General features: G+C 43.0%; 1 protein-coding gene across 1 annotated transcript in view; it reads left to right on the forward strand.

Annotated features, from left to right (window-relative positions):
* The first annotated feature begins 578 nt into the window (after positions 1 to 578).
* The window catches only part of LOC149180314 (protein TIC 100-like), a 159,193-nt gene continuing 144,898 nt past the window's right edge, over positions 579 to 14,873 (forward strand). The window contains exon 1 of the mRNA XM_089416018.1: positions 579 to 1,471. Coding sequence (XP_089272144.1) covers positions 870 to 1,471 — 602 coding nt within the window. The 5' untranslated portion in view covers positions 579 to 869. The remainder of the gene's footprint in view (positions 1,472 to 14,873) is intronic.

Here is a 14,873-nt window from a genome sequence, read left to right on the forward strand (position 1 = left end):
ATATCTTTTAGAAGAATATTAGAGACCAAGTGCCAAATAACAAAACTATAATTATCCAACATAATAAATTTCGTAACTTGTATATTGAGAACTTAATGCAATCCATATAAAAATACATATGCTTTTGCTATACTATTCATAGACTCAATTTATAAAATTTGACTATTGTTCTCTTGGGATTAAGGATAATCCATCTCCCACCAAACTTCTCCTTTAATAATTAAAAAAACAATATTATATTTTTCATTAAAATTTCAATTATGCTCCTTTTATCTCAAATCTCAAAGGTTCCACGATTAGTTTTGTATAAACAATTATTTTTCCAAGCGGTTTGGATAAATCAATGAACTGATTGGAAATAATTTTACACGAACTCTATTTTGACAGCGTAGTAACTTTCACCAACCTACTTCCCTAGGTCATTGCTCTGGGTGGATGTGATTAAGATTTTCCTTCACAGAAATACTTATTCCTGGCCTCCTCTAACATATTTTATTATTCGTAACTTAATAATAAACCAATTAATAAGACTGGGCATGTTTCAAAAAAGTCATAATACCTCGATAAGATGTTTGGTTACTTGCTAAAATCCCTGATCCATAACAATGTCCACAAATAATAACAACTATCTGTTTCGTGGAGGACCGGTGCCTTTCAATGTCCTCTTATCTTCGAAAGAGTTCGCTCTGTATTCATCGGAAGACTCCACCTACGATTTCTCCCTGTATGCGATAAATCCTTATCAGCGTGCCAGCAGATGAAGGGCGAGTCTATGGTCCAGTGAGAGTTTTGGGTTTCTCACTTACGTTTGGTTTGGTTGGTCGGCACTTTGAGCATTTTGCACAGTTGGTAGCACCTGCATTTCAACAATGGCAGCAGCAGATAAAAATTCAGCCACGGGCGAGGAAGAACTGAAGAAGAACAAGGGAGCCCAAGACACCAACAAGGACGATTATGACAATGCGGAAAAGTACTCGGACATCAAGGAGGAGGAGGAGGAAGAAGAAGAAGAATCAAGCAGCGAAGAAGAAAACGAGGAACCTCAGAGGAAGGGGTTCCTGGGAAAGGGGAGAAGTCAAGCATTACAACGAGGGGCAAAGGAGAGGCTGGAAGGGGAAGACGAAAATGAAGGATTCGACGATGCATACCTGTATGATTTTCCAAAGGATCCAGAGAACTGGACTGAAGAAGACCTGCAAGAGATTTGGGCAGACGCCCCCACAGAATTAACTAATGACATTGGATGGGACCCTGATACGATAAATGCGGAAGATTGGGAGCTGATACAGACATTGAGAGAAGAGGGGGAAAAAGTGACCACTGAACCATTTTATGTCCCATACCGGAAATATTATCCCCCGGTCTATGAGAATCACTTTGACATAAATAACCCAAGGTCAGTGGTGGAGGAACTGGAGCGACTGGAAGAATTTATCAAATGGGCCAGCTTCGTTTTCGAAGACGGAAGCACGTAAGTCCCAGAACAACTGTATTGCATTGGATGGTTTTCGCTCATTTTCTTAATTTTGTCTCTCTGTAAAGTGTTTTGGGCTTTAGAAAAATTCTTATCATTTTCTATGCGGGGTTCTGACAAGTTCAGTGTACTTCTATTGCGTTTAAACAGTAGGGATAGGAAGTATTTGTTATTTGTTTATTTTGCGTTGAAAACATACGGATAGGGAGCATTTGTTATTCGTTTATTTTAGTTTTTCTGAGCCTCTAGAATGGACTTGTGCGTCGAACAGAGTTTTGCTTTGTGCACAATGTTGGCGCAAGTGCTGGAACTATGATGCACTGAGGACGATGTAACATTCTCCAAAGTAATTTGGCCTGTTATTGTTCCCGTTTGCTTTTCATTTTTTCCCCATTTAAACTTTTCCTGTGTCATGCTTTATTGTCTCCACGGGGAGCTTTCAATGCTCCCCAAACATTGGCAAACATTGGCAATAACGTGGGTGTCTAATAATAAACATGGAGTTACATGTAAGTTTTGAGTTTCCCCAGCTGAAACTAAAACAAATTGTGGCTTGCTTATCATGACTGATTCCTTTTATTTTTCCTCTAATTTGCCTCTGTCACTCAGTTTGTAGAAAATCCATGAGATTCCGCAACTGCTAATATAAACAATCTGAAACTAATTTGTTTTCATATAGACATATAATTTCTCTACTTATTTTGCAGCGGAATAAGAACAGAAATAAACACACCATCACAATAATCAAAGCACAATATTTTCTAGGGAACCCAACTGGGAAAACCCTCTGCTTATTTGAGAATTTTATTGAAGAAATTTCCCTTTGCTTATTTGAGAAATTTATTAAAGAAATTTGAGCAATAGATATCTTACAAATACAACTTGTTTTAATAGAGAATACAATCTGCTTCCCTCTGCTTGTACTAAGCTGAACCTATCTGCAAGACCCCTGATCTGCTTGCCTTCTTCAATACTCGCACAAGCTCCTCTTGTACGCCCTTTCTCTCACAAGCTCCACACATAAACCTTTGCAACCCATAGTTATCAGAACCAGACTGGTCATTGAACCGGTAGATCCCTCAGACCAGAAATCAATCAGAACTGTACGGAAACCGATAAAAAAACCAGTCAACCAAAAACAAATAAAATATTCAATTTTTAAAGAAAAACATATTTATGCATATGCATCCATATGAATCCAAACCGTTATACACAAATAAGCAAAAGTTCTCATTTATATAGCATGTAAGGGTGCACAAAACAAAAATAACACCGAGTGCAATCCATCTCTAAATCGAAAATACATCAGAAAACAAGCTCCACATGGCCTCTAGCATCCAAAAAAAATTATGCTACAACAAATATCTACATATCATCAAAATCATTGCCTATATTGGGATCTTTGTCAATAATATCACCCTCTAAGCATTAAAATAAGATAGAAAAATCATAGCATGTCAAGTCAAGATTTTGTTTGGGTGATGGGTATTTTTTTTAGTAAGCTCATGACAGAGGAGTTCAACAACCAATGCCACTAACATCAAGGTACATAGAGGGCTTAGTTCTCTTGATTAAGTACTAGTTCCATACCCCGTACATGAGAAAATCCAATGCAGCGTTGCAATCTCTCCAATCTTGATATCCTGGAAAACTATTAAGTCTTCTGGATTTTGAATGATATCTAAAATTATACTTTCTCCATATGAAAATGAAAGATAAAGGAGAATGTCACATTATCAAGAAATGCATAGCAATAATAGGGCCATATGCTTGAATATTACGCACCTATTCTAGGCTAGTGCCCAATTAAGACAAACATTAAAAGAAAAAAGCAAAGCAAGCCCCACTTGTTGCATTCTATGTGGCTTTACCTTACTGAACCAGACAAAAACAGTGCAATTCACTACTTCGAATTGGTTTTGCCTCAAAAGGGTTGGACCGGTCCGAACCGACCAGTGTGGTTCGGTCCTTATAACATTGGAGCAACCTTCTCAGAAACCCGTGAGCTCTATTGTCTTGTCTCACTGACTCATGCTCACAAGACAATGATCAAATTGTGTCTTTGTTCCTCCTTATAAGCACTTTGATTAGGCTATTACTGGCAAGTTCTATTTTAGGAAAGTCCTGTTGATTGACTAGTTAACAAAAGCTCACTAATTGTGTTAACTTGTTCTTCCTATAATTTTGGAGCTTGACTCAATCAACTCGATCTTAACCCAAAATAACTCGCACTAGAAGACAATAAACTTGACCTTCCACTAATTAGCTCTCGTCAACTGCTTCTTGCACTCCTAACTTTTAGGAATTTGCCTTAAATTTTAGGAACTCGTCCTATTTTTTAGGAACTAACTCCTAACTCATAGGAACGCGTGCATGCTTATGGAGAAATTCGTTGTGGTTCCTTTGATGAAGGCACAAATCAAGGAACCCTTTCTCGCTAACATTTTCAACACTCCCTTTTAGCAAGGAAGGTGTTCCTAGAAGTGTTGAAATTTCTAAGTCTAATCCATTATAATTTTTTCTGCACTATCTGGTTTATTTCACCTACTTGTTTAATTACTGAACAAGTTATTTAACCATATAAATACTGAAATAAACACAAATGCAGTCTCAACCATCTACAGATCATCCACTGAAAGAAATAGACAAACACACAAGGGACACCGTTATTTTTGGACAATTGTCCCCGAAAAAACCCAATTTGGGAAAACCGGTGCAATGGTTTTGAGGGTTTTATTATTAAGCAACTTTCTTGAGTACAACTGGGTGCCAAACTGGCTCACCCGACAAAGAAATCAATCTGGCAGTAAAACCTCTCTATAGAAGTAGATATTTGACAAGTCTGCTCCACGAAAGTCTCTCCAACACCTCTCTGAGGCTCTGCGTCAGCCCTTCTGGCCTTTTCGTTAGCCTAGAACCCTCGGCGTCAGCCTACAGATGCTCTGCGCTGGGTCTCTGGCCCTCTACGTCACCCACGCAGGTCCTCTGGCCTTTTGCGTGGCTCCTGCTAGCTCTGCATTTGCCTCTTTGCCTCTGCGCTGGTCTTCCAACACTATCTCTGCCTCTCTGCTATGCACTCACTGCCCCTTGCTGCAACTCTGATCACTGGTTCGATTTCTCTCAGCAAACCCCACTCTAGAAAATTGAACTGACTGATCAGCTTGGTGTATCTCCAACTGACCCTCAAACCTCCTCTTATACTTTTTCTGTTGAGTCTTCAACGACCGAGATTAAATCTCTAATCAACGACTAAGATTAGATTTGGCTTGATCCATGTCATTTAGAACCTTCTCACCCAATTTTATATTTTTTTTCTAAGTTAGGCTAATTCTATCACTGAAAAAATATTGTACACTGAGGCCGTAAACTGTGCATATCTATGCTCGAGAGTTGGCAAAAAACAGTAGAAACCGAGTCTGGACTGCCCAAAATGGGAAACCAGTCCAAATCAAGAAACGAGTGCAAAATTAACTTGTTGCCCACACAGGGGAAACCAACAATTGCTCACAATTGTTTATCAGTTTGTCAAAATTAAACAGAAACCATCCATGGAAGCTAGAAAGCACAATTCCAATAAAAACCTGAGAAAAAACGTGGCATGCTGTGTGGTGGACCAAGTACCAAACACGTGGCAAGCAAATTGGCTGACTAGGAGCGAGGTGGAGGCGACGAGTGTTCCTCCACGATGAAGCACCTGTACTCCTCCATGTCGACATCTACCTGGTGGAAAGCCTCCGTGTCGTCAGGTTGCTGCGCCGGTTGTTCTTCCTCAATGAAATAGCTGTAACATTCCACCTCTTCTTCTGCCTTCTGGTCCTGGTCCGCTTCCTTTCCCGGTTGTCCCGTTTCCTTCTCAGTTTGCCACATCCTTGCTCCGCGGGTGCTCGTCTGAGCCATGTCCAAAGTTGCTCTGTTGTGGCCACCACTGTCAGCGGCCTGCTCCTCAATTGTTCTGGTGTGGCCACCACCTGCAACGGTTTGTCCCTCAATTGCGTACTCCCACTCATGAAAGCTAATGGAGATAGTGGCAGTGAGGATGGGCCTGTTCATGGATGAACGAAAGGTGAATTGGGCAGACTGGAGATGCTTATGAGGATTGGAAGGAGTACCCCTAGGGGGCAAAGCAGGATTGGAAGGATTTCCGTTGGGAGGCGAGGAAGGGGGCGTCAAATGGAGGTGGTGAGGTTGAGAGCGGTCTCTGCCTCTGCCACTGTGGGTGTTTGGGTAGCACCTTGTAATTCGCTGGGCCAAAGAGGAAGTGGACTCTGAGACCGGGGAAGGTGGTTGACGAGCCAAACTTCCTCTGCTTTCGCCCCTGCGACTGCGCATACGATGACGCATTCTCAGCATGTTGGCTCCAGAAGTTTGTGAATTTCTTCTGGAATTGGGCTTAGAGTGATGTAGAGGCTCAGTGAAATTAACGGGCGGCTCTGAGGAGGGACTAGCTACAGAGGCCGAGTGGAAAACAGAATGGCAGGCCAGGCTCTGGGTGAAGTGAAGTCCTGGGCCTAAGTCAATGCATCAGAGGAGGTGGTAGCGCCTCCCGGTGGAAGTGCGAGAGCTGGGTGCAGCAGCAGCTTGAGGGCAGAGGCATTGCAGAGGCAGAGTATGATGGACAGGTGCAGTGGTAAGAGTATCGCCGGTATTCATTTTTGCGTGGAGCCGAGGTGGGTGGTTGCAGACAGGTTGGAGACGACATCCCCTTAATTGCCATTTATGGCTGTTATTAATGTCATTTTTAGACCAGTTTTGGATTACGGAGGCCCATGTGGTTTGGCCACATGCCATTCCGTTTGGCTGCCACTTCATTATCCCTACTGAGCACCCGCATCCGGAGCACCCAGTTTTATATTGATACCCATTAATATTTTTATTTTCCTAAGTTTAGACTTAGGAACCCATTAAAAATATTAATTATTTTTAATATCTCTCTAACCGGGTGGAATTTACCTAAACCATTTTTGGGTCTTGGAGATCTCATGTGCTTTAGCCTCTCCACCAATTTTCATGGCTATAGAACATCCGATGCTACCCCAAATCAACATTCTCTCTTAACGAGGAATGTGCTCTAGTAATGCTCCACCATTGAACATCACCCTGATCATTCGACAATGGTACCTGTGTTGATGTTTGGCCTTGCTGCCCAACATCCACTGCACTGCTGCCTCCTGTACTGCTGCCCAACGTCCACTGCACTGCTGCCTCCTGTACTGCTGCCCATGGCTCTACCACTGCCATTGCTAAATCTGTATAGCATCTTCCTCTGCATCTGTGCTGCTGTTGGTCCTTTTTCCCAACACTGTATCTTCACTGCAACCCTCTTTCATCATGCTGCATCGTGCTGCCCATAGCACTACCACTACTACTACTGCACTGCAACTCAGTTATTGAGACGATGGTAACTCATCTACCCAACTAATAACATCCTTGTCAGGCTAGGAGTCCTCTTGATGTCGAAGCTCTCTTTGCTGCTATCCTGTGCTCCCTCTGCTGCCTCTGCGCTGCTGCAACAACTATATGCCTCTCGCACTGCTGCAAACACCTCTGTGCCTTCCTGCACTGCTGCAACCTCCTCTGTGCCTCTCGCATTGCTGCAACCCTCTTTGCTGCTCCATCCGCATCTTGCTTCTACCAACATCCGTCATCCTGCTATTGTCACTAGGGGCTCCCGTAGCCGGATATGATCCAAGAGTTTGGGTACCTCAAGGATCTTGCCCCACATCTTTTGTAGTCCTCTTGACTACAGCTCGATGTCTCCCCACCTTTTCTCTAGAGGTACATGAGCACTCATGGCAAAATCGTCATCAGTCTCCACTTCCTTCTCCGCTTAGCTGGCGCTACCTTGGAGTCAGAATCCTCTCCCTTATTCTTCTTCCTTGGACACTGGGTTGCATAATGGCCCAACTCCCCACAGTGGAAGCACTTTATCTTGGAGATGTCCTTCTTTTTCCTCTTTCCCTTGCTGTTCCGCAAATGCCAAAGCCGCATCCTCTTCCTCCTCTTTCTTGATTCGACCTCCTTTGCTGCTACTTCCCGCCTTTGTCAGCCGTCTGATCTCTTCTTGGCGAAGAGGTGCCCACAATTCTTCCCATCCTAGAAGATTCGCTCTGCCCAAAATGCGTTGGACGAATGTCCCCCACTCCTCGGAGATTGTGTTCAGGGTGGTCCTCACCATCAACTCTTGATCCAGCGTGGCCCCTATGGAAGTCAGTTGGTCTCGAATCTCCTGCAACCTGCTGAGGAAGTGATCTATCTGTTCCCCTTTCTACATATGATATGACCACAGCTGATTCTCCAGTAGCATCTTCCTCTACACGCAAGTGCCCTGATACAATGTCGTCAAGGTATCCCACATCTCTTTTGCTGTATTTTTCTCGGCAATATGATGAACTACATGATCCTTGACCCCATAAAGGATTATGCACTTTTCCTTGGCCATTGCATCCTCATACTTTTCGTTATCAGCTGGGTCGACTGGGATAGCCACAATTCTCAAGGCGAAGGCCTTGATGCGATGTTTATCCAGAACAGACAGGATCCTGGCCTTCCAGATGACAAAGTTGGGCGCCCCGTCCAGTCTGTCCTGATCCCTCAATCCGTTCATGGCCATCTCTGCTTTTCTTTTCAACTCCCTCTGAGTCTCTACTTCCCTCTTGGAAGTTCTCCTCTAGACTCCTTCTGTGTCTCTACTTCCCTTTTGGAAGTTCTCTTTTAGACTCCCTCTGAATCTCGATTTCCCCCTTGGAAATCCTTCTGCCAACAGTCAAATCGTACCTCTCCAATCCCCTTTGCTCCTGCAACACTAATCTATATTTCTTGGCTAGAAATCCGCCTAGGTAGCGACTCCGTCTACCTTGGTTCTGTCCCGTTAGGTACTGTTCTGCTTCGACAGCAATAACACCCCACCAGCTTCACAATCCACAATCTGTCCACAGCTCCCTAGGCCCCAACAGCTGAAGAAACTGAGCCTTTTGGCTCTGCGCAATCCCGACAGTGGCTGAATTGCTCCTCTGGCCAACTGCGTCACTCCTACCTGGCTGAGCAGGATGACGTGGCTCTTCGTGAGCCTCTTCTGCCTCTCACTGCTTCTGCGCTGACCCTTTCTCTGACTCGGAATGATGACGCAGGCCCTCTGTGTCATTCCTTCTCTATTTCTTTCTGCTTAGGAACAACTTCTGTCTCTTGGGACAACTGTTTCTGCTGCAAATTCTCTGATTTAGTTGGTGACTTCAGCCCTCCTGTGATTTGCAACGCTCTGATACCATGTTGAAATTTCTAAGTCTAAACCGTTAGAAATTTTCCTGCACTATCTGGTTTATTTCACCTACTTGTTTAATTACTGAGCAAGTTTTTTAACCATATAAATACTGAAATAAACACAATTGTAGTCTCAACCATCTACAGATCATCAACTGAAAGAAATAGAAAAACACACAAGGGCCCCGAAAAAACCCAACTTGGGAAAACCAGTGCATCAGTTCTGAGGGTTTTATTATTAAGCAGCTTTCTTGAGTACAACTAGGCGCCAAACTGGCTCACCCGATAGAGAAATCAATCTGGCAGTAATACCTCTCTTTAGAAGCAGATATTCGACAAGTCTGCTCCATGAAAGTCTATCCAACGCCTCTCCGAGGCTTTGCGTCAGCCCTCTTGGCCTCTGCGTTAGCCTACAGATGATCTGCGCTGGCTCTCTTGCCCTTTGCGTCACCCACACAGGCCCTTTGGCCCTCTGTTCAATGACTCTATTCCTCTGCGTGGCTCCTGCTGGCTCTGCGTTGGCCTCTCTGCCTCTGCGCTGGTCTTCCAGCGCTATCTTTGCCTCTCTGCTATGCACTCACTGCCCCTCTGCAACTCTGATCACTAGTTCGATTTCTCTCAGCAAACCCCACTCCAGAAAATCGAACTGACTGATCAACTTGGTGTATCTCCAACTGACCCTCAAACCTCCTCTTATACTTTTTCTGCTGAGTCTCCAACTGCCGAGAATAAATCTCTAATCAACGACTAAGATTAGATTTGGCTTGATCCATGTCATTTAGAACCTTCTCACCCAGTTTTATATTAATACGCATTAAAATTTTTATTTTCCTAAGTTTAGACTTAGGAACCCATTAAAAATATTAATTATTTTAATATCTCTCTAATGGGTGGAATTTCCCCAAACCATTTCTGGGTCTTGGAGATCTCATGTGCTTTAGCCTCTCCACCAATTTTCATGGCTAGAGCACATCCGATGCTACCCCAAATTAACAAGAAGAACCTTGTCCACCTGGATCTGTCTCCAACACTACCATGTTCTTTGCCACTGCAACTGCTCCCTCTGAACTAGAAGGATTCTCTGCTTTCTTTTGCAGAACCTGCTTTGAAGACCTGTTCTTTCCCACCATGCTTTGCGAGTCCATCACTTCTCTCTTCTGAGCACTTCCTGCTTTGCTGCTCAAGGCTTCTCCCTTTGAAGGCATGCATATCCAGCTCCACAATATGCCACTAGCAGTGAACGCGGCTCCCTTAGGTCACTAATCTTTGGTCCAAACAGACTGCCCTCTAGCTACTCCTTTGTCCGTCAAGGATGCCAACTCATAGGGTCTTCAATCTGCCCACTACTTGCCTCATTTCTGCTCCACAAAAGACAAGTCTTAGGGGAATGGAGGCTTCCACTCTCACTGTAGAAGTACATATCTACACAGTGAACTAGGGCTGATTACTAAGCCCTCTTGGCTGCTTCCTTTATCCCTTCAAGGATCAATCTTGAGATTTAAGAATTCTGCTGCCCCAACCAGATTTGATGTCCTTCTCAAAAGCTGGACTTAGGGCACCAAAAACACCTTCTAACTACCCTCCAAATTGTACATAAGATGTCCACCAAAACTGTCCTAAATCTGGGCTCAAATGCCTAGTGAAAGTCATCAACCACATACGTTAGTGAAGTCATACGTTAGAAAGTACCCTTCTTTTTGCAGTCTGAACCACTTCGACATGTGCACTTCCTTCTGAATTTCAACCCTTTGATTAGGACACCCTGTGGCACTACAGGCATGCTCCTACTTGGCTTCATTTCCCTTCTATCCCCGCGCAATTCCCTTCTTAGAGACCCTACCTCCTGCGCTGTTCTTTTAGGTGTTTCTGCCCTTGACTGAGGTCTGCTCCAAGACAAAAACCGTTCCCAGGTCTGCTCCTAATAAGGCTCAGTCCTTCCCGAACAAAATAGAGATACTGTGGTCTCTTTCACAGAGAATTACCACGCTTAGAACATGCATAGAACTGCCATTAAATCTGCCAGTGAGTTCATCTAACTAGGCCTGCTCCAACACATAAAGAACCCACAAGGAAACTCATCTTTCTCCCTTTGGACAGACTCATATAGAGGCTGCGGCTCTCCTAATTCAGACATCCTTCTTCTTGAAGATTTGCACTGATGTTGTTCTTAAATCTGTTCCAAAAGCTTTGATACCATGTAGAAAATCCACGAAATTCTGCAATTACTAATATGAACAATTTGAAACTAATTTCTTTTCATATAGACACATAATTTCTTTGCTTATTTTGCAGCGTAATAGGAACATAAATAATAAACACACCATCACAATAATCAAGGCACAAAATTTTCTAGTGTTAAAATTGGCAACTAGGGCCAAACTCCACATGGGTCATCTTATTTATGACAACTAATATTTTTCTTGGATTCCTATCTCTGAGAGGTGTAGGATTAATCTAAAGATCATCCGATTCTGACATGTACAAATGAAGTTATGAATTTATTTTGATTATGGTCAAATTGTCAAGGTTGGCCAGCAAACTTATGTAGGCTCAGAAGCCCAACAATGACGTTTATTCATTCTCAACGTTGTATATAAATAGAAGGTGACTTAGCCTCATTTGAACACTCATCTTCACACTTTTCTCTTTCTCATCATTGATTGGGTATGGGTTTCTGGGCCTCTCTCTCTCCACAGTCTGAAATTTCAGGAGAGCGAAATTTCAGGGGAGCGAAATTTCAGGAGGTCGAAATTTTAGGAGACCGAATTTTTGGACAATTTGACCAAGCATTGACCAGCGTGCATTGACCTCCTTTGACTGCGTTTTTGTGAGGGCTATCTTTGTTTGGGCAGGCCGCATTTCTGGGCACAGGAATCGAGGCTAAACATTGACTGTTGACCAATGTTGACTGCAGCTAGGGCTGACCGTAGGTGGGTTGTTTGACCAGACTTTGATTGGGCTGAATTTGACTGTTTTGAGCGCTATTTTATCTTGTTGTTTGGAGGCCGAAGTTGATTGAAGTTGACCGATTTGCTGAAGGTCGAATCTGCCATGTTGACTAGCAATGACTTTTCTAGTTAGGGCTCTTTTGCTGCTGTTATTCTTTATTAGATTTGTAAATTGTACTATCTCTCTCTGCTGAACTGTTGAAGACTAAAAGAAGGTTTGATCAAGGGTTCCCCACATTGGGGTTTGTCCCTCGCTAGTGCCACATCTTGTGTCCTCTTGTCTTGGCTTGCCTGCTATTGTTTATGTTTATGTTCGCTTTGCATTTTACTATCATGTTGATGTGATTGCTAATTTGAATGTTGGTACTGGGCTAATAAAGAAATTGAAGTAAAATTGCTCTAAAGCATAGAACATACCATTGTTGCCTAAAATTAACATGGTATTAGAGCTGAGGTGAAGACAAAGCCCAAGCAAGGTTAAAGAGCAATCACCAAAGACTGTTGGACAAGGACAAAAGGTCCAATGGGTTCCTCATCCTACTTCCCGGCTGAAGACAAGCTCCATGATAAATCTGACTATCATGTATGGAAGATGTCTCTTGATTTGACCTTCAAAGAAAAAGAAGTGATGGACTAGGTGCTGGGTAAAATCCCTGAACCTCCTTCAAATGCACCGGTTGCTGTGAAGACCAAGTACAATAGGGCTGAAGTCAAAGCAAAGAAGATTATTAGGGATTCCATTGACAAGCATCTGGTGGTCTACATCTCCGAATTGAAGATCTCCAAGGAGATCTACAACAAGTTAGTCAGCATGAACAAGGTTAGTAATGCTAATCAAATTCTATTTCTCAAGGATAAGTTGAAGGATATTAAGAAGGGCAAGGGCGAGGATATTCAATCCTATTTCTTGAGGATTACTGAGATCAAGAATGATCTACTCTCTATTGGAGAAGTCATTCCTGACAGGGAACTTACTCTCACCACTCTTGGAGGACTCCCACCTGAGTGGTATGTATTTAGAACCACTGTCCTCAACAATGATCGAATTCGAGGGTTTGAAGAATTGATGTCGAGATGCATTCAAGAAGAAATACGAATGGTGGAGCAAGAAATGCCTTCTAATAGAAGCAACCCCACTGCATTCTCTGTTCATGCCAAAAGGAGAAATAATGCAGGGTCTAAAGGTCATTTCCATGGAAACCCTGCATCTAAGGGAGGAAGGAAGGGCAGGTGCTTTGCTTGCAATAAGTTTGGCCACTATGCAAGGGAGTGTCCAAATAGAAGGGACACATCGCATGATGATGATCACAATCATTCTAAGGGCAACTTCAACATCAACGATCAAAGGAATGGCAGGTCCAATGGCAAAGGAAAAAGAAATGCGGGACATCAAGGAAATGGTCGACCCTCCAAGAAATCAAGGAACTCCAGGTATGAAGAATCAAATGTTGTTAACAATAAGCAAAGCGAGTAGTATCTTATATCGACCCTCTCCATGGCCTCTCCTTTGGACACTTTGGGAAATTGGTTGATTGATAGTAGTGCCTCAAGGCACTTCACCGGATACAAGGAAGCCCTCTCTAATCTGATAGAAAAGGATACAAACTTGGAGATCATCCTTGGAGACGATGCCACCTATCCCGTGAAGGGAGTAGGGAATGTTACCCTTCAATTGAATCAAGGTAACACTACTCATTTGCAAGAAGTACTATATGTACCTAATCTGAAGAAGAACCTGGTGTCCATTTCAACTATGGAGGACAAAGGATTCAAGGTGGCATTCATCGATGGAAATGTACGTGTTTGGAAAAGAAATTTTAAAGATGCTTTTACTCTTGGGTTCAGGGTTGACACTTTGTATCAAGTTGGAGGAAGTCCATTGGAGCCATGTCTTGTGACACATCTCTACAATCTGAACTATGGCATCGGAGGTTTGCCTATCTTCATTATAAGGCTCTACCTGATGTGAGATAGATCGTGACAGGTATGCCTGAGTTCAAAGTAGAGCATGAAGGTGTATGTCTGGGATGTGTCGAAGGAAAACTTACAAGGGGACCATTCCCCTCAAGTAATAGCAAGACCACAAATATATTGCAATTGATCCACTTCGACATATCTGGTATGATGCCGGTAAACTCTCTGGGAGGATACTTATATTATCTCACCTTTACGGATGATTATTCTCGCATGACCTAGATCTACTTCTTGAAGAAGAAGGATGAAGTGTTCACATGGTTCCGACAATTCAAGGCCTTGATCGAAAACCAATCCGAGAAGAAAATCAAGATATTGAGCACTGATAATGGGACCGAGTACGAATCCAATGAATTCCAAGATTATTGCAGAGAAGTTGACATTAAGAGGGAGACTACAACGCCATAAACTCCTGAGCAGAATGGTGTGGCTGAAAGGAAGAATCGCTCTATTATAGAAGTAGTTCGTGGCATGCTTCATGATCAAGGCCTTCCGAAGTTCCTATGGGTTGAAGTTGCAAATATCGCTGTATATGTTAAAAACTGATGCCCTCATCAAGCATTGGACTCCAAGGCTCCCGAATAAATGTTCACTAGTAAGAAACCCGATGTCTTTCATTTTAGAATTTTTGGAAGTCCCATATATTTTCATGTGCCAAAAGAGAAAAGAAGCAAATTGGGTGCATCTGGGAAGAAAGGACTCTTTGTGGGCTATAGTGAAAATTCTAAGGGATATAGAATTTATGTGGTTGGTCAAAAGGAAGTTGAGATAAGTCATGATGTCACCTTCGACGAAGATATGGCCCTTAAGAAGATCAACAACCTTCTTATCCTAAGGAAGGACAAAGAAGCTGACAACGGAAATCAAGGTGCAAAAGAAGATGAAACAATGCTTGATGTTGATGAATCTATGGATCCTATTCATCCTTCTCCTCATGAGCTCTCCTCCTCCAAAAGGAGACTCTCAAAGATGTTGAGAGACACATTGCACCAAGGGGGACTTTCCGTGAAAGCAAGAAGCCGAATAGGTATCAAGGATATTTAACCGCCATGAGCACTATCATTCAAAATGAGCCTTCATCATTCGAAGAATCCGTGAAGGATCAAGTATGGAAGGATGCTATGAATGAAGAATACGAGTCAATTATGAAGAATGACGTCTAGGATGTGGTCCCTACACCCCAGGACAAATCGGTTGTCACCTCTAAGTGGCTCTACAAA

The sequence above is a fragment of the Pinus tabuliformis genome, chromosome 3_2, assembly GCF_031772625.1.
Source record: "Pinus tabuliformis cultivar Carrire ecotype Pingquan chromosome 3_2, CPIR1, whole genome shotgun sequence".
Classification (NCBI taxonomy): domain Eukaryota; kingdom Viridiplantae; phylum Streptophyta; class Pinopsida; order Pinales; family Pinaceae; genus Pinus; species Pinus tabuliformis.